Source organism: Salmo salar, chromosome 15 (assembly GCF_965601325.2).
Source record: "Salmo salar chromosome 15, fSalSal1, whole genome shotgun sequence".
Classification (NCBI taxonomy): domain Eukaryota; kingdom Metazoa; phylum Chordata; class Actinopteri; order Salmoniformes; family Salmonidae; genus Salmo; species Salmo salar.
Window position 1 is genome coordinate 83375917 of NC_138305.1, and position 20686 is coordinate 83396602.

The following is a 20686-nucleotide window of genomic DNA, read 5'->3' on the forward strand; positions in this document are numbered from 1 at the left end:
ACCTGCATTGCTTAAACCTACGATTCTTAAAACATTCTTTCATTTTATAATTGTATTTTTTGTGTAGCCTAATGAAAATACAACTTGTCATGTCAGTGGTCAATGATTTTGCCTGAACGTGTTCAATAAAGGTGCTCAAGTCAAAGTGTTTCATGCGTGTTATTTACAAGTCTCACGGTCCCTTACTTGTCCTGGAACTGCAGGAAGCCCGGTTTGACCTGTGGCTTGGCGTTCTCCAGAGAGGTGGTGGCCAGCGGCGAGTTGGCAGGCAGGTTAGGCATGGAGGCATTGAGCTGTGGGATGCTGCCCGTCAGCTGCTTCCATGCCAGCAGTGAGGGGGAGGAGCCATAGCCGCCGCCTGACGATGATGACATGTTGGCCACGTCCATGGCGGGGTTGTTGGCCATGGAGACAGGGGCGGTGGACTGGTGGGATGCTCCGTCGCCGCAGTCCTTGACTTTGTTGAAGTGAGGCTCTGATTTCACCTTCAGCGTGGCTCGTAGGTGGAAGCTGAACAGATGGACATGGTGGGGACACACTAAGTCAGATCATTCATTCAGTCATCGACTCAAATTATTGGCTTAACATTTGTATAAAGCTTTCTAAGCAAAATTGCTTTTACACAATGGACTGTAATAAACAACCAATGGTATAATGATCATCATGATAAAATACTTTTGCCTCATTATTGAATATACAGTATGCTTCTTTTATTGTATCAACATGGGTTGGGTTGACCATTGAGATGCATGAGACCTATGGCTGATTCTGAATCTGCACAGCCAGAAGAAACATGCCTATGGCACAGTGTATCACATGGACTAGTCTTCTGGTGCAGTGTCACCACACTCACTTGGCGTGTTTAATGGCTCCGTCCATCGTGCTGAAGAGCGCGCCACAGTCCTCCACTAGACAATGGAAGTGGACCTTCTGCAGGAAGTCACACTGGGCCTCGCAGAAGTCCTCCGTGTCGAACCTTGACCCAGCAACAAAACAGAGAAGAGATACAATTAGTATAAAAAATGTTTTTATAATAATAATAAAAAAAGGGGGAAATAATTAAAGAAATACAATGACATTTTACCCCTCTGAAGCATTATACTATTATTTCAGCTCTTCAAGTACCTGCGCAGATATGTCCTCCAGAGCTCGCTTGGTTTGTCTGGCATGGGCCTCTTCATGATGCGGCTCAGGTACTGTGCTGCCTCTGAGGTGTCGGCCCCTTGGCCGATCTCCATCTCCGTCTTCAGGTTCAGGGCACTGAAGAAGCCGGCATTCATCTGCAAAACACACAGCACATAAAGCACCGCCGGCGGCAGTGTTAGCTGAGCGCGGGCCTACACACACACATGGAATGTACATAGGTACACGCACACACACACACACACACAGGCGTGCAAACACGTACACCCACAATCTCACGCGAACAAACACGCACACACACACACTTTGGCAGAGCGGAAGCTCAGCCGAGTTTACAAACAGCCGGCTTCTGCTTGAGCACAGGCCAAGTGCGCATGCCAAGTGTCCACTGTGAGCGATTGTGCGTGCTTTATGTGATGTGGTGACTCGGAACGGGACCCCAAAAGGCCTACATGAAGGGGAGAGCTGTAGGACATCTGATCATCAAGCCCCTCTCCCGTCAGGCCTCAATGGCCGCTTTGTGGAAACCACTCATGAGTGTGTTTGAGTGTGTTCCTGATACAAGAATACAAGCAGAAGGGCAAGAAAAACCCCTTAGCCAGTAGAGTGAGTGAGTTTGCCAAAAAAATGGAGCCAGAAAACTCTTTAAATCATCAAGGTAATGGGAACCACCAGCACATTTGTATTAGTCAGAAAATATGTATGATTAAAACAATGTCCATTTCAATCTTCACAAAATCACACATTTAAATATCCCTCAGCAAACATTTACTCTTTTTAAAAAATGAGGGTGACTGTTTCTCTTTTTCCCCCCTGAGTTTTTAATCAAATAATTTACAAACTCCATGAATAAATATAGAGTGATAGGAAGCCGGGGAAGAAAAAAGGAGAAAGGAGGAGGGGAAAAAAATGGATGTCGAGTTCAAAACAGCTCATCAAAAAACAAACATCTCTATATATCTGGCATGGCACCCAGCTCCTGGTTCATTATATTAATTTGTGAGAGGTACGGTGGAATTACACCACATGAAAAATGGCTGGAAAATGTAAATGATACAAACTCATCTTATTAGCAGTGAAACATTAAAAAACAAACAGAGGCTCTGTGCGTCCCACTAATTTGTCTTGGGGATGAAAAGCGTTTGATGGATGGATCTTACCTTATTCATAAGCGAGGATAAAAGAGATGTATTTCCCGGTACAGGGTGTCCGTTTGATTCATTACTGGAACAAGGAAAATAAACAATGTTTAGTCAAGATTTGCATAAGAACAGTAAATATTATTATTTATCACAGGAGGGTGTGCATGTTTAATGAAGAGCAAAAACGCAGCTTTTAAACAAATTTGCAGGGAAGATTGGAGTTGTGGTTTATGTCAACATCCGAGGTGTGAGATCACTGAGAGATGGAGAAACGTGTTGGAGGCCATATATTGAGATGCAAATCGAGATAATAGTCGTTTTTGAGGAATAAAAAAAAAAGTAATAATCATAATGGGGTCAAAACTGCTTTCAGAAATACGAGTCAGTGAACAAATCGCATCCCCTTCGCAACGCTGCAGTCACACTTTCATCATTTGTATTAAGTACTCTCACACCAATTGAGATACAGTAACATTGCTTCATTTAGGAGTAAACCTGTTTTATTTAGGAGTAAACCTACTTTCTTTAAGAGTAAACCTGCTTTTTTAAGTGGTAAACCTTAGGAGTGTGTCCCTGTGACTCTACCTGTGGTCTTTTTTGCTCAGGTCCAGGCTGTGCTCTTGGATGGAGTCCTGGGAGGCCCCGGAGGTATGGTCGACTGGCTCCTGCTTCACTTGAACCAGATTGAACAGACTCGCTGAAGAACCAGCCAGCCCATTCCCTGAGGAGAAGCCAGAGAGAGAGAGAGCGACAACAAAGTTATTGTTGGTCAGCATTATTACCCTGTGACGAGATCCAATCTGACTCCTGTCCCAGCCGAAAAGAATACTCAGAGTGATAATTATTGCGAAATGATGTCAGGCCGTCAAGGCCTTTAAATGGTGATTGAGAGGCAGGAGATATGAGGGGAAAATACTCCTTTTTCAGCAGCACTTGTCACAACTCATTTGCTAGGCTGCCTCTTAACTGGTCATTAAGTCGGATGCTAATGCTGAGAGAAAGTGGCAGTCTCCGATTGCCCTCCCTCCCCCCCGCCCTCCTTCCCTTCTCTTCCTTCCTTCCCTGGTCCTTGTTGGCCTGACAACGGCAGGCAGCCAATGCCAACTGAGCATGCCCAAGAGGAACAGGGCTATGTCGGTCAGATTGGAGCTGACAGCCAATCAGATCAGTTCAAATAGCGTGACCTCCAGATCGGATTTTCCTCCGAATAGGTATTCAGCAGATGATGTCGTGAGTGAGGACAGCAACGGCATGATAAATAAATAAATAAATAAAGATGAGAGGGGCGGGGGCAAAGACTGCTGACAGGAAGGGGAGCTTTTTTCCCCCCAATCCCCAAGTGATTGAAATATTAATTTCTCCTCGGGCGATATAGAGAAAGCCGGGCTTTGGGTAGACAGTAAGTGGTATTTTCTTCAAAAAAGAGGAACGAATGAGAGTGAAGGAGTGCCTGGCAAGGGCTTTTAGGCCTGTGTGCTGAGTGAGTGCATCGCCTGTGATTGGTATTGTGTGGGGCCATGTTGTTTAGGAAACAGGGCCTGGTAGTGACTGGTAGTGACGTATTGTGACGGGCAAGGTCGCGGAGGGCCAACTATGTGCCCTGCAAGAAAGCAGCTATGTGAGTGGGAAGTGGGAACCAGAGTCCCTGACTAGCAGATGACCCAGAGACATATCAAAGGCAATGCGAGTGGAAAAGCCAGTCTTGGGCCTTGTCAGCTCAAAGCTAAGGGACGGAGATGGGGATGTGTCAGTGTCATAGCCTTTTAAGCTGACAATGGTGTGGTGGTGGGGGGGGGGGGGGGGGGGGGGGGGGACAAGGAGGAGGGGGTCGAAGAGAGGCCGTTTTGTGGCTGGGGTGAGGTCACTCCCCTAAAAAAGAAACCCAATGATTAACTAGCCAGACAAATTGTCATTGGACATTACATCAAGTCAAAGACCTGATGAGGACACATCATATCTAGGAATATGTGACCAACACATAGACATTTAGTTAATCACATCAAAGAAAAGTGAATGTTCATAAAAAAAATTAAAAACGCTTAGAGATCTCGGCAAAGATTCTTGTCATGAAAAAAAGGAGGAAGAAAATTAGTAGATTTCAACGTGGGTTTTTTTCTGGATGTTCTCCAGGAATAACGACCACAATGTAATTACTACGGCTAAGTTACAGAGGTCGTGAAAGATCATTTGCACTCTGTGTTTAATTAGTAAACCCTTCAGAGGCCTGGATCTTAAAAAAACCAAAAACATTTAGTGAGTTGCTGAGAAATTGGTGAGAAACACTGATAAAAAGCAGTCTATACTGAACCCATGAAAAAATAATACATAGTTTACCACTGAAGAGATAGGCCCCGTAAAAACAAAAAAAAAAACATCTAAAAATAGCCACACGCTAAAAGATTTCTCAAACCTTTTTGACACCATAACCACTTCCTCTTCAATTTAGCCCAAATGTCCTGTTCACACATATTTGCGAACAATAAGTGAAACTTCAGATAAAACCTAACCCCCTAAGTGCCTCTGAAAACGTCTATATTCTCTATTACTGCTGTTTAAAAAAGTGAACGAAACAGCATACTTTTTCTGTGCGAGTAGCCCTATGTGTGCTGAGCTCCCCTCATGTTCTGGTGCAGTGGAGAGATGGAAGGGGAGCCAGCCCCATCTGAGGAGGCCCTCCTTCCCAGTCAGGCCCTCTCTCTCTCAATCTCCCTCTCCCCCATGTTACCTGCTGCCTGGAGGCCCAGAGGTGGAGCTCCAACTGACAGCCTGTGCTACCTGATCACACTTCCCCCGAGCAGCTGCCCTGCTCTCTCCCAGGGCCCCGTCCTTCTCCAACAACACCACCAGGCAACTAATCCTCCAACCCACCAGCATGCGGAGAAGCTCTCCTGTCTTAGCCCAATTTTCCAATCTGTACCACACCTGCTAAAGTCTCAGCTCGGGCCTGTAGCCTCGTCTTCTTCTTGCTCAGTTGTGACGGTGTGAGACTGTTTTATTGTCTTTTAGACATCTTTATTTACTATTTTCGCTACTATTTTAATGAGTAGTGGTTGTTTGTGTCTGAGCCCAAATAGTGTGTGAATGTGTGTGTGTGTGTGTGTGTGTGTGTGTGTGTGTGTGTGTGTGTGTGTGTGTGTGTGTGTGTGTGTGTGTGTGTGTGTGTACTCGGGCTGTGTGCGTGTGTGTTTTGGAGTATGCATGCATGCCAATGAGGTTGTTGTTTGTGAGCCCAAATTGTATGTGTGTGCCTGTGTGTATGTGTGTGTATTTGTGTCTGCTCTTGCATTCTGCAAAAAACCACCCTCTCTCTGAATGCTCTGGTGCGCTGAGTCATTTCTGCCTGAGCGATTTCTGTTTTTATATCAGTTTGTAGGGAGAGAGAGAGAGAGAGAGAGAGAGAGAGAGAGAGAGCAAGAGAAAAAAAATGGGTTTTGTTCTTGCAATTTCTGAACTTAATTTCATTCCACCTCCATTTGCTCGGAACGAGCGCACGCACAGATAAGAGACCAATGATGAGGAAACATGTACAACACAAGCCCCGGGAGCCCCCTCCGAACGCCGTAAGAGACTTTTACAGGGCCCACTCTCCACTCTGTCAGCGCATTTATCTACAAATGGATTGCAGGTATCTAGCTAACCATCGGCACAATAACAAGCGTGGAGCAGTGAACCACGCCTTCAGTATGCCCCTTCAAGCCTGGAACGAGCAGTTTGTGACTGCTACATTCTCATCCACCGTGGGCCAGTGATATTGGTTAGGTGACCTAAGTGTGCACTCTTTTAGCTCTCACTGCAGTAGAGTGACTCCACACTAATGTTTTCGGGGGGGGGGGGGTGTCTTCCCCACAAACTTTGTGAAGAAAGACAGACTCCCTTTTTGAGGAGCAAAGTATTTCTACTTTTACAGAATTGTGCAATAGCTAGCTCAACCCCCCCCAAAAAAGAGGTATAAACGCAAAGAGAAAAAAAAAATGGCCGACATACGCTAAAGCAGTATTTCCCAAACTCAGTCCTGGGGACCCCAAGACATGCATGTTTTGATTTTTGCCCTAGCACTACACAGCTGATTCAAATCATCAAAGCTAGGGCAAACACCAAAACATGAGCCCTTTGGGGTCCCCAGGAACGAGTTTGGGAAACACTGTACTAGAGCGTTGCTACTATTACAACAAGCTGTGTAATAATGTGTTGTGCCATCTCACATTCCTTTACCATAGACAATATATATTCACATTTTAGTCAGGTAGCAAATGCTCTTATCCAGAGCAACTTACAGTAAGTACATACATTTTTTATACTTTTTTGGAACTGGTCACCCGTAAGAATCGAACCCACAACCCTGGCGTTGCAAGCACCATGCTCTACCAACTGAGCCACATGGGACACCACAACATCTTGAAAACACCCACCTGTGTCTTGGTGGTTGCCAGAGGGCTTGAGGGCAGCTGCTGCCAGCCTGGCCATCATCGGGGATATGAGGCCCTTGCTAGCAGAGATCTTCTCCATGATGGAAGAGGCCGAGGCGTAGGAGGTCGGCGTGGATGCCATGGCGCCATCGCTGCCCGCTGAGGAGCAGCCACCCTGGGACAGTGAGTCGGTGGGCATGGAGTGGGCGCCAGACGACACAGCCGAGATCAGGCTGGCGGCCGAATGGGGCAGCTGCATGGGCAGCCGGGGCATGAGCGGGAAGAAGGGATTGTTGACGCTGGCGAGGGCGCTGTTGGACAGCGCCAGTGCCACAGGCATGTTGCTGGGCAGTGCCTGGGATAGCAGGCTTGACATGCGTGCCGAGTGCGGCAGCGAGGAGGTGGGCTTGAGGCCGCTGTGGCCACCGCTGGAGGACGACATCACCGTGGTGGGTGTGGCAAGCAAGTGGGCGCCGGGACCGTTGGACGACTGCTGGGTGGTGGGCGAGGCGCTCAGGCTGGAGTTCTTGCTGCTGATGGCCGAGAAGTCCATGAGGTCGTCGTTGCTCGACTCGTCTCCGGGTTCCTCCTTGGGCATCAGGAAGGAGCCGCCCGAGGAGAGGGCCATGACGCCTGAGGAGCGGATGTGGCGGCGCTCGTGCTTGCGCTTGTGGGAGGTCATCTGGCTGGTGGAGGTGAAGGTGAAGCCGCAGCTCGAGCGGATGCAGTGGAAGTGGTTGGTGGCCTTGCTGTAGACACAGCCCTCGTATTTGCACTCCTCATACTTGTAGAACTTCTTGAAGCCATCCTTGGCATACGCGTCATCCTTGATGTGGTAGCTCTTGTGCTTCTCAATGTCACACTTGTTCTTGAAGGTGAAGGTGCACCCCGGGCGCCTGTGGAAGGAGGGAGGGAAGCAGGGAGAAAAGTTCAAAAGATGTATATAAGGCCTTTTCAGTAGAGTGGAAAAGTTTTGAGACAGTCGTGGATTGAAGCCACATAATCAAAATACTTCATAATGGAGGAAGGTGACACAATAAACCTCCATTGAGATATCATCGCTTTCACAACTTACCAGAGGTGTTTTAAACTGTGCCAGCTAAGGACCCATTCCAAATGACTGTTCGGCAAAACCAAGCATGTTTTCAATTTCAATCTCAACTCTTACAATCCAATTTTTTATGTGGAGCCTACCAGCTCATCGAACCCATAGTGTGAGGCAGATTCAAACTACAGCCTATGAAAAAAGACATTGATTCCGATTTCTTTGGGCAATCGTGGATGCACATATTAAACAAAGTGGCTGGTGTGAGTAAAACTCAAATAGTGTTGAGACCTGGTGAAAAGAGACACCTATAAATACAATCTCTATCTCGATTACGGGGCGAACCCTTGTGTTTTGATCTCCTGACCTGCAGTGGAAGTGGGTGGTCTTCTGCCCGTAGAATTGGCACTCAACCGTCCCACAATCCTCAGTGGCACGGAACCTCTGAAAGCCATCGTTGATCAGCTGGGCGTTCTTCTTATGGAAGTTCTCGTGAGTCATGACATCGGAGGTGCTGGTGTATACCTTGTTGCAGCCCACCTGCAGATAGAGAGGGGAGTGTGGGATTGAAGCTTTTCAGTAATAGGCAAATAAATCTACATATTAATGATTCATTCATCAACTTATTCTTTACTTAACCAGGTAGGGTACTGAGAACATCATTTGTTACCATAATGACCTAAAAGAGGTGTGGAGACAAACCTTCAACTTTATTGACATCAATGAATACATTTCTGACACCAATCTTTAAGAGGCAACCTAGCATTGATTTACATTGTTTTTGTTCGTTCAAATAGCAGTGGTTTGGAACAGTGACTAAGTCAGACTTTTTCACAGCGGGACCATTAAGAGAACTGAGAAAGGCTCTGTTGAGAAATGAGCTCAGTGTGGTAAGAAAGAGTCTCTGGTGACCTAGAAATTGTAAGACGGACGGAGGCCTTTTTTTCAAGTTCAGCTACTTGTCTGTGTGACAAGTCGAGAGACCTTATCAAACATCATGTCAAGTAAAACAAGGCAAACCTGCCCTGTTTGAAACATTGCGACGTGACAAACTTGAGCAAGAGTCAGTGGTATAACTACCAGGGTCATGTGTGGTTAAAGAAATACCTTCCATTTAAGGCTTTCTTTTAAGCTGATGCTATTCATATTCGGAGCGCTACAGTATGCAATCACCGCAACCTAACTGTAACTCACAGAGCAACTTGAGGGGAGGAGGGGGTAAGAGGTGGGCAGGTTGATTGTCACTTTCTTTAGTTTAAAATGTTCTGGTACTCAGGAACCCTCGGGGCCCGGAGGAAAATACAGCTAATGTTTGAATTAAAAGCAGCAATTGTATATCATCCCTGGCACTTTTTAACCGGCGCAAAAGGGGCAACTTCTCCATATTGAGTCAAACAATGAAAAAAATGCCACTCTGTTTTTTCCCCACTAAATCAGAGGTGCCTGATGCCAACATCTGCAGGTTCTCAGGCCTGTTAAAACAAGGGCTGAAACGTCTTAATAACAATTACGCCGTTAGGGGGGTTTAAAAAAGAATATATCTTAGGCCATCCAAGCCCTGGGCTGCTGGCCTGCCGGTGAGAAAGCACTCGGCACGATGACACCTTGAAAATAAGCAGATGTGGAAAAAAATTAAACAAATCCGGTGGGGGGAATAATCTTCAACTCGTCGCTTGGTACTAAAAGATGAAAAATTTTCAGTTTATATAAACAACTAACTGAATTTTTACCCAAGCCAATTAAGGAGCGAGGAGAGAGTAGGGGAGGGAGAGAAGAGTACTGCCGCCGCTGCTGCAACGACATGGGTTCATCCCTTTAATTTTTATTTTATTTACTTTATGACACCTTTTGTTAAACGCACCAAAACTGCTCTTAAATGGCAATTTGGGCTTAATGGAAAAAGTGGAAGAAGTGTAATTCCCTTTTATAGATACAGTTAAAGTGCAGAGCTCTCAAGACTCGGAGAGCTCATCGGTGTGCGTCTTGTCATGCCTGAGTGGCCTGGTTTTCCCTGGGCTTGGCATGGGGGCCATGTCTCTGCTCACAACTTTTTTCATGTTTTCTGTGGGAGGAGTTTATGCTATACTCTCCATGCCACCCCAAATTTTCCCCTAAATGGTATCACTGGAGAAATAAAATGACAATCATTTTCCTTATAGGCTTCTGGTAGATTTGGGTGAACTATCCCTTTAAAGGACAGACACACTGAATCTGTATAGCTAGCCAATTCTAGAAAATGACTCCAGTATGTACCGTATATCCGGTCCTGTGGTGTGTGACTCTGGAATGCAACATCAATGAATTATGCATGACTCTGCAAAATCCCATTTCACAAGAAGCCTCAGATCTCCATAGGTGGCAATGGTCATGGGTCTGTAATGTGTGCGGCGGAGTGCCGTGTGTGCGCGTGTGTGTATGTGTGTGTTTGTGTGTGCATACCGTATTGGTGTGTGAAACAAGAGCGTGTATATGTGTAGCACATTGGGATGTGTGAAACTTACTCCTGAGCCAGAAGTGTCCCCACTTGCGCCAGCGAATAGCTAGCTTTTCGCGTAACGCCGACTGGTAAGACGCTTCAGGAGGGCGGTCACGTGCTAGCAAAGCAGAGGTCCAGGTTTCGAACCTCGTTGTGAGCCGAATCAGGAGGAAGTGGTATTGGCTAAGCTAGCAGTGTGACGTCCTTTATAGTTGATGCCGTGACCCGGATGTACAGTTGTGCTCAGCTCAATGCTGGGGTCGCTGTTGAGTAAGTTTGAGGGGTGAATGTAGCACATTGGGATGTGTGAAACTTATGCCTCAGCCTGAAGTGTCCCCACTAGCGCAAGCGAATACCTAGCTTTTTTTTGCGTGGTGCCGACTGGTAAGACTCTTCAGGAGGGCGGGCACGTGTTCTAGCAAAGCAGAAGTCCTGGGTTCCAGCCTCAGTGGAAGCCGAATCAGGAGGAAGTAGTTCTGGCTAAGCAAGCAGCGTATCTTTCAAGTGTGCGTGCGTGTTTGGTGTGTGTGTATGAGTGTATGTGTGCATGTGTGTTTACCTGCATGCAGTGGTAGTGGGTGCTCTTCCCGTTGAGGTGGCAGCCATGGTAGTAGACGCTACAGTCGTCCAGTGGGCTGAAGCGCATGAAGCCATGCTGTAGGGAGTTGTCCCTCTTCTTGTGCATATTGTAGTGCCTGATCACGTCTTGCTTGCTGGTGAACCTCTGCCAAGGGACAAAACGCACGGCAACAGATTGGTGTTTATTTAAATAGTCACAAAATCAAGTCACTATTGCTCTGGAAACAGCTGCAAAGCGCAGGAGCCAACTTGCAAAGTAGGAGATGAGGCTGTGTGTGTTGCAATGGAGAGGGCAAGACTCTCTAAGGACTTTATTCATATTTACATACATGGCCTCTACATGTCCAGGGCTATGTATGTGGCACTGATAGGTAGCAACAAAGACATATTTAAGAAGTGGAAAGTCTTCGGCTCGTATCTCTATTATTTTCCATTTCCTCCGTTTCTTTTAATTAAGATGGATCACTTGACATGCAAGATCACAGTTCCGATGTTCCTGGCTTTGGCAAAATTATGTTCCGTGCAGATGGTTTCTCAGACGTGCAACGGGAGGAAAAAAAATAGACAACAAAACAAACAAACAAACAAGCTAACCAAAAAACGTTTTCCCTTTCAATTCCCTCACCGAGATATGATTCCATTTTTAATTAAAGCATTAACAGTGCAGTTTTCGCGCCGGCTTTGACTGTAATAAGGAGGGAATATGCTACGATACCCTCCTCAAAATTAAAAAGCCTCCTACACTGAGGAGCGGAGAAGAAAAACAGAAAAGGGACTCTGGAGAGACCTAGAGCAACCAAATCTGCAGTAATTGGGCTTAAGCTGATGTTACAGGAACTGTAACTAGAGAAGCCTGAATCAATGACTCTGGAGCTACTTATATCCATATTTATGTACAGTAGAGAGATAGATCAGGGGAAAAATGTAATTCAATCATTCTAAAACACACACAATTGCTTCTACAAAGTATGGCAATTCCTGGTGTGTCAAGCATTTGTATCACCAAGGCCCAAGTGAATGGCAGCTGGTTGCCATTCCTTAGATCTTGACCCATTTCCCACCCCTGAAGTGTTTTCTTCTGTAACCCTGTAACTTACAGTAGTACTGTATCATTCTGGCTGAGGATTTGTCACTAATAACTGATCTATTGATTTACCATAGAAACATTTTTTCATTCTGGAAATCATTATCTTTGGCAGTAAATGAGGACGAGATGAGAAGTTGAGCTGTGGACGTCCCACTGCGTTCGATCCGTTATGGAAGCCAAAATAAGCCTGGTGATAGCTGACTAGGGTAGAAGAGCCTCTTTTCAGTTGGAGTCTGGGAGCTGGAAGCCACTTGACATGCACCATGTATTTTAGGATTCCCACCACTGTAGAGGATGCACACACAGGCCCATGAAAGGAGAATGCCACTGAGCCTGGCAGCAGGATAATATTCCAGGAGTGTGTCATGTAACATTTCATGAATTATCACTACCAAAGGAGGTGCTTATCTTAGCTAGGCCGTTTTTTCCGGATATATACACCCAAATGTCTCGATTTTGAGCTCTGCACTTCAAGTCAATGACAGATGGGGACTTGACCTGATGACCCCAACGAAAATTCTAAAGGACGACTTGAAATCATTTCAAAGCCTTTTTTCTCTCCATTATATTCAGCCAAGTATCCATCCTGTCTAACAATGAAAGCATGACTTGTGAAAAGTCTAGATGTTATGCTTTGTGATTATTCCTACAGATGCCTTAATTCGGAAAAGCGGGCGGAAAGACGGAAAAACATACCGCTCAAGTTGCGTGAGGATCTGACGTCTTTAACAAATACACGTGTGTTTGTCTAACTCTTTTAGACCATATGCTAAGGCAAACACACGGGCCTGTATTCTGATCTCCTTAACACTTTTTTTCCTCCCTCCCTGTGCCGTACATGACAACGCTTGGGACCGGGACAAGATTAATAACGTGAAAGGGGATTAAAAGCAGACCCAGAGCAACGGCAGATGTCTCCAGGAAAATGTAAAAAAAAACACATTGAAAAGGAACCATATTTCAAGCATATTTACAATTAACCCAGGATAAAAGGCCAATTGTCAAAGACCAACTGTGCACGGAATCAGCTTAGTGAGAGAAAAAAAGCCTTTGCTCTCAATTGGACGAGTGCCGGCAGTCATAACCTGTTCGGTGGACACACGTCAACAACGTTTCATCTGTGGATGCCTTTGTTGGGCATGAGCAGAGATGAAGTGATGACATATTATTCATCTCTGTATATCCTAGAACCCTTAGTATTCCCCGTCAAGAGGTCAGGAAAACACGGAAGAGGATTCAAACTCTGTGCTCATACACTTCCCCATATTTGTGAATGGGACACTGAGTTATAGAGGCGTCTCTGAATCACCCAGCGACACCGTCTCTATGGGTTCTCCCTAGCTGAAGTTGAGACAGTAAGGGATGTAGAGTAGAGTACAGCACAGCGCAGTACATTTGGAGGCACTGAACCATGGCTGTTAAGAGTACAGCATTACCCCCGCTGCTGTTATCTCGTTTGTCATGGTGACACGAGGCAAGGCCTAGACTAGAGAGAGGGGAAGCCTGCAATTTGTGGGAGATGGGGAAACAAGGCAAACATGTGTCTGACTAGGCCACCTAAATAGGGGGTGTACAGTGTCCATTTTAGGTCAACATTACAAAACCTTGTATAAGTAATAGGGACTTTTGTCATCGGGAGTGGGGACATTTGTCATAGGGAGTTGGGACTTTTATCAGAGGGAGTAGGGACTTAAGTCATAGGGTATAGGAATGTCCTAAAATGTACACCTTAGCGGTGTTCACCAGGGTGTATGATGTACATTGTAGGACATTCTCACAAAACTTGTCAGAGCAAGGGACTTTTGTCATAGTACTGTAGGGGTGTCCTAAAATGTATAACGTATGGGGTGTTCAGCACACAGCTACTCACCTGGTAGTTGCACTCCGTGTCCATGCAGTGGTAATGCTCCCTGTATTGGTAGGCACAATGCACATGTCCGCAGTGCTGGCTCCCCGAGAACCTGGAAGTCAAGTGACAAAAAAAGGGGTACAGAGTTACATCACGGGCCATGTGGACTTTACACTGAGTGATTTTGTCATGACTAATCAAGGTACAGGTGTAAAAGCTGTGGACACTCCAATGCTTCTTCTTAGAAGACAGTCATAGAGCAGAAGTTATCTTCACAAAAAAGGGGCTGAAAAATTATGTTACTGTGGTATAAAATCATGCATGCTATTTTGCAATGATAGTATTGTCTGAATATAAACTCCCTCCCTAATTCTCTTGGGTGCATCCTTCTTTTTCTTCTGGTGATTAGTGAGCAAATGGACAAAAACATCACCTTCATGAAGGGAAACACCTGTTTCTATTCCCGAAACTTAACCTAACCCAAATTTCCCCCTTTAACATTCAAGGTGTCTGTCACTACCAAAAGGAAATCCAATCACCTCACAGAGAACTACCTCCTAATCCTAACCATACCTCCAAAACAACTCATCTCGTCACGCAAATACGTCTGTTTTCCGCACACCGCCACAATTGACTCGCCTGTCACACCAATTTCGACTCAAATTAGCTCCGTTTATTTCAAAAGCAGCCGGTACACAGACACTTATTAAACTGTAAACCCCACGCATGATTCCCCTCATTTGCCTTTTAAACCTTGCCAAATCAATGTTGTGGAGTTCTCTCTCAGGTTAACGGCGCTTGCTTTAATCAAAGGAAGGTTAGGTTCTGCTGAGAGGCTTGAGTGGATCTACACGCTACTGCCGCCCCCTCCCCTCCCATCCCCTTCCTCCTCCTCTCGACTGTAAGAGTCTGACTCGGTAAAGACTTCTCCAGGTAAAAGAGTGGGCACCATTTCCTTTGCGCGTTTACAGATGACTGTTAAAAAACCTCAAATTACGACTGAAAACACACAAATAAACATTTGGACTGCCGCTGCCAAGAGTACCATCTGCTCTCTCTCTCTCACTCGTTCTCTTTCTTTCTACCTCTCTCTCTCTCAGTTTTTTGTTGTTGTTGTTGCCTGTAGCCTGTAGGATTATCCTAGGGCTGCATTTACAGATCACTTTGCGGAGTTCATTAGGCTAATTGAACGGCAAATCCACTACCTTTTAAAAGTTGGTGGTGTGGTGGGGGGCTCAGGGTATGGTGGTGGTGGTGGTGGTGGTAGGGGCTTCGGGAAGGTTTGACGGCTTCTTTAGAAAAAAAAAAAAACAGAAATGGAGCTAACAGTAGAGTACATTACACACACACACACACACACACACCAACCAACTCTCCCACCATCGGTGCTTTTCTCAGCCCTACTCCTCTATGGACTGTGCATGTACACACGTATTCGGACACACGCACACGCTCACGTACACACACGCACACACAGCCCCCCTGGGACTGTGGCCCACCCCTCTGCTCATTGCCCAGCTGTATCACTTTGCCTATGGACAATTCCCACTTGCCGCGTCAGGGGGCCTAATGGGCCGCTGCTATTCAGCTGCAGATTAAATATTAATATCACAACGATACAGAGATTGCGGCACATCTCTTGTTACAATAGAGTCAACGCAGATCAAAGTGCCGCGGCAATAGTGGGTGCATGAAAGCATTTAAAGAGGGAAAACTGCGACTAAACACTACCAGGGAAGCTCTTTAAAACATCAAACTGGTGCGCGGCAAGGAGATAAATAACTTTTCCCCCCTTGGTTGGTGAGGGGGAGGGGGGTGGAAGGTGGGAGTCAACAACATTTACAAAGCTGGGTTTTTAGCATAAATGTGCGCTCATTAGTTGTGGCTCCAGAGAGATGAACCTCCCCCTACCCCTACCCCCTCCCCCCAGTCTACATTTGCCCTTTTTATGAGTCCTCCTTTTCTGTCTTTTTTCCTCCCTCCTCTTCCCTTTCTTTTTTTCGCTCTCTCTCCCCAACACGGAAATTGAAACTGTATCTGGGCTTATCTGCAGCCTCCCCGTGCATCAACTACCGAGATGTTTAGACAAATTTTATGCATTATGCAGCGCAAATATCAAAACAGTTCTTGGCAGTGCCAGCAGAAGCCTCATTAAAAATTCCTTAATTAAATCTGCAAAATGTAATCAGTCCAAGGAAGGTTTTGTGTGTGTGTGTGTGTGTGTGTGTGTGTGTGTGTGTGTGTGTGTGTGTGTGTGCATGATGAAAATGTGTGTGTCTGTCAGTGACAGTGCTTTTGATTTGTGCCCTTCATGTTACGGTTTGGAGAAGTAATCATTAACGCCAAAGCCACTTTGGGCTTTTGAAACAGTGCTTTTCCTTTCTTTTTAAAGTGAAGAAATAAACAAGTGACAATCACCTTTCTAGTGTGGAGTTCAAAATGACTGGCGAATGGGATACTGTGTTGCCTACTGAAATATGAGATTACCTTGCAATGTTTTGCATCCGTGTTTTGTGAGTGATAAAGAGGACAGTTCAGAGACCATGCAGCCATGTAACCAACAGTTTCACTCTATATTTGTTACATACATCGCCGTACAGTACGCTTGAACTACTCAAGACCGACATGCAAAGTGTTCCAGTATACTGTAGTAACTTTGTAAGAAATTCTCCACCTCAAACAGAGTAAGTCCAACCATCTTGTCAGCACACCTCTCACCACCATAGAAACCATCTCATGCCTCGTTCCTCCTAACAGAATTCCACTTCCTCTCAGTCCATAAACTCGGCCTCTTACTATTTCCCTCACTTTGCAGCACAAAACTTGACCTCTACCACTATTTTACACGTCTAGTTTCGTCACTGTGTAAAATACGGCATCAGTTAATAAAAATACTTTGTCTCAATGTCCGGGACAACATTTGTTTCACCGGAGAGGGAGGATTTGCATACCTGGCGATATATTTCTGGTACAGGTTGACGTCCTCTGTGACGGGTTTCTCAGGTGGTAGGCCGTTCCTAATACAAGCAAACACAAAAAGAGACAGGATTAATGGGGTATTGGGCGCACTGTTAATAAAAACAACTGACACAATATTTACCTACAATCTGTTTCAAACTACCGCAATCAATATACATTTTCTGTGACGCGACAGCGGTTTTCACGTGGGTTTGAATCAGGAAGGTATGAACAGACTTTTGCATGGCTTTCCAACAATGAAAGGCAAAAGGCAGTGGAAAAGCGCTATTTTGGAGAGTGCTCATATGCAAATCTAGATAATGGGTATAGGCAAAATCTTTTCTAAAGGTCCCTAAGGACCCTGGCTCCAAAGGCTGTTGTCATGTCTCATCAGGAGTATGGACTGAGTTCAAACAGAAGGAGAAGACAGGGTTCGATGGAACAGAAGGCATTGGTTCAGCTAGTGACAAGCTGGGTAGAACCAATAGGACTAAACTGGGGGGGGGGGGGGAATGAATGAACTGAGTCCAATCATCAGAAACACATTAGGTTTAAACATTGCATGGTTCCTACTGAAATGTGACCTGCCTTGAGAGGGACCCACTTTTTTGCTAGCGCTAACCAGGGCTAGCTTCCCAAACCCCCTCGTTTGCTAGCACTAACAATGCGGAGGGCTCCGTATAGCTCCACATTGACATGATTGGTTGATGGTAGGTGGGGGCGGTACGTCTTGTATTAACACAAACTCACTTCCTGACAACTTCTTTCCCAATAGCTCTGCTCTGCTAAGCGCAAGAAATATGAAAGCCCTGAAGTCTGCATGGGCTGCATCGCAATCAACGCTGTACGGTCACCTCAGACATAGGATTGACCATGTAGTGCCTTTTAGTGTTCAGCCTAGGCCGTGTGACTCTCTGGTAAGTTAGTCACAGCTCCAAAGTAATTAAAGGGACAGTTGTTCCACCCCAGCCAAAGGAGGAAGTCAGTCACTTTGCGATGACTGTGCTAAATCAGTCTCTGAAGAGAGCGCCCAGCAGGTAAACACTTCATGGGCCTTCGCTACTCATCACGTCGTGGATCTATTGGCACCATGCGCTATTTCACACTACATTCGCATCGGCTGTTGTGGAGGTGGCAATTACCTTTGCGTTAGGCTAACTGACTCGCAGTGGCAGTTAAGTGCATGTGAGACGCCCATTATCTCCCAGGTGTCCCACAGAGACAATTTAGGAGAATTGTACAATATTAAAACCTGGAATCATTTCAAAACACAAGCTAAATAAATCGGGGGGGATTCAGTTGACGGGTTATTTGATTTAATAATTCAGGGAGGTTTGCATAGGCAACTTTTGGTGCAATGACAGAATTTGGTGAGAGATTTTCATTATTTCCTTGGACTATTTTTGTCATGAGCGGACAATTTTCACTACCGGGATCTCATAACTCATTCAAGACAATGTATGACTTGAATAAACGCGTAATATATAAGCAGGTATACAGTACACACATTAATATTGCTGTGTGAGAAAAGCTTAGCATGTTTCTCATGCAGAGCTTCTGTACCTACGTGGTGCCTTTCAGCTAAAGTGTCATTCAAGTCATCTGAAGAGGTTCTTACTTGACAGAGGACACAGTGCCCGTGGTGATGGAGTCGGTCTTGGAGAAGCTAGACTTCATGTAGTCAGAGGTGTTGAAGCCCATGTGGCCTGTCTGATCCATGATGAGTCCTGGGGGGCCCGTGGCCCCAGCGGAGGAGGCCGAGGTGGCGGCCACTGGTGTCCCCGGGTTCCCAGGCGTGGCAGGCAGAACGCTGGGAATCAGCGAGGACTCGGGTCTCCCCGGCATCAGCTTCTGGATGTTCTTGATGTCGTACTTGGACGGGCGGCCCACCTTCCCCGTTTTATAGGCGATGGCGCCCCCCATGTCAGTGTTCCCGTCGCCGGGCTTGAAGAGGTGCAGGTACCGGACGTTCTCCAGGTCGTACTTGGATGGCTTCTTGTAGGCATTGCCATTCTGCTGGCTCCGCAGGCTTTCACCCATCTTCAGCTTCTGGATGAAGAAGTCGTACTTGGAGGCTCGGGAGGCCATGTTCTGGAGGTGGGAGGTGGGGTTGGGTGGTGGGGGATTGCGCCCAAGGTTGTGCCCCTGCCCTTGCCCCTGCTTGTGGTCCAGGCTGGAGTGATAAATCTGGCCCTCAGCCCCGGAATGGCACCCCCCAGAGGCGGCCATCTGGGCCTGGAGCAGGGCATTCTTCTCCTGGGCCAGCTTTGAGTTGAGGTCCTCTTGTTTGGGGTTGGTGTGGATGGGCCAGGGCAGGGTCTCGCCAGCCTTCAGCTTGCGGATGTACTCCTCATACTTGGAAAAGCGGGCTCGCCGCGTGGCCTCCTCACTGCTCAGGGAGGATGGGTCGGAGCCTGAGGTAGCGGCTTTGAGCTTCTCGAAGCTGATCTTCTTGGCCAGCTCGTCCCTCACCTGCTGGTCATCGTAGCCGAACATGCCCAGGAACTCGTTCATTGTGTTGGCTGCGTAGTCTCGCAGAGTGGACGCCTCTCCTGCACAGAACAGAGAGGAGAAGAGAGAACAGAGCCCTTAGGTAAGATATGTGATACACTGTTTTTGGATGACCTCTTTGTCTAAGTGTCATGTTCTATTGACCGTCAATAGATTATTCTATCCAACAATCATAAAACCAAGAAAGGGGAAGCAAAAGCAAAAGCACTGTACAAAGCTGAAAAGGGCTGATTCTTTGTCAGTCATTTTATGCCGAACGTAATGGAAATGAACCAAAACATTCCATGGGACTTTCCCAGTCAGTCTTCTGACTGGGAAATTACCTGTACTACTTTCCTCACCTAACACTTTAGATATACAACAATTGTACAAAACTTCCTCAAATTGAGTTTGCCCCTCAGAACAGCCTCTATTCGTCAGGGAATGGACTACAAGGTGTCGAAAGCACTCCCATGTTGACTCCACTGCTTCCCACAGTTCTGTCAAGTTGGCTGGATGTCCTTTGGATGGTGGACCATTCTTGATACACAAGGGAACAAGCAGCGTTGCGGTTATTGACACACTCAAACTGGTGCGCCTGGCACCTACTACCATACCCTGTTCAAAGGCCCTTGAATCTTTTGTCTTGCCCATTCACCCTCTGAATGGCACACATTCACAATCCATGTTTCAATTGTCTCAAGGCTTAAAAATCCTTCTTTAACCTGTCTCCTCCCCTTCATCTACATTGATTCATCTACATTTTTCTCAGTGAAAGACCTCACCAATGGGCCTTCTGATTATGACAACATTCCAAAAGCGTGTTCCCTTCAGTAAAAAACATTATTTCAAGTCCATCACAACTCTATCTACGGAAGCCACATATGTACTTTTACATATTTGTGAACTGAAACGTCATTTTTTTATTTTAAGAGTCCATTAAATTGAACAACCTCCCCAAGGACATGGGGACATGTAGTAAATGTATAGTTTAATTGCATTATGTGGAGATTAATTCTGGCTCATTAACTTTCATCCAGGTTAGCGCAAGAGGTCAGCAAGTTGGGGGAAAGGGAGGAAAAAAATGTGCTTGAAAAAAATAGGGGGAGAAAGAGCACTGCATAGCTATCCCTTATTAAGACACGCCACTAGCAGTAGAGTGTGTGTGTGTGTGCGTATGAGAAAGAGATTGAGAGAGTAAATGTATATGTGTATGTGTGTGCGTGTGTCTGAGAAAGGGAGAGCATGACACAGAGAGAGAGAGAGAGAGAGAGAGAGAGAGAGAGAAAGAGAGAGAGAGAGAGAAAGAGAGAGAGAGAGAGAGAGAGAGAGAGAGAGAGATGATACAGAGAGGAGGAAACCCTTGGGCATTCAGCTTTTCCTTTCTTAACAGTAGTGTTTACTGATCCAGATCTATTCCAAAAATCTTGCCTGGTGTCAGTTTGGATGTCAGATAAGATATCATGAACACAGCCACTACGCTCCAGATGACAACTTCACTTAGGTGTCAT

The 20686-nt window shown here is 46.0% G+C and overlaps 1 protein-coding gene across 8 annotated transcripts in view; it reads right to left on the minus strand.

Moving 5' to 3' along the window:
- casz1 (castor zinc finger 1) overlaps window positions 1–20686 on the minus strand; it is a 264622-nt gene that overhangs the window by 11541 nt on the left and 232395 nt on the right. For 4 of the 8 annotated variants that reach the window (XM_082962093.1, XM_082962091.1, XM_082962097.1 and 1 more), the window contains 12 exons: window positions 18304–19237; window positions 16679–16744; window positions 14933–15019; window positions 13749–13839; window positions 10772–10936; window positions 8104–8276; window positions 6695–7587; window positions 2871–3006; window positions 2304–2367; window positions 1126–1280; window positions 854–976; window positions 187–510 (listed from right to left, as the gene is read on the minus strand). In XM_082962093.1, coding sequence (XP_082818219.1) covers window positions 187–510; window positions 854–976; window positions 1126–1280; window positions 2304–2367; window positions 2871–3006; window positions 6695–7587; window positions 8104–8276; window positions 10772–10936; window positions 13749–13839; window positions 14933–15019; window positions 16679–16744; window positions 18304–19237 — 3211 coding nt within the window. The remainder of the gene's footprint in view (window positions 1–186; window positions 511–853; window positions 977–1125; window positions 1281–2303; window positions 2368–2870; window positions 3007–6694; window positions 7588–8103; window positions 8277–10771; window positions 10937–13748; window positions 13840–14932; window positions 15020–16678; window positions 16745–18303; window positions 19238–20686) is intronic. The other 4 variants (XM_014145822.3, XM_082962092.1, XM_082962094.1 and 1 more) reach the window with 3 other exon arrangements.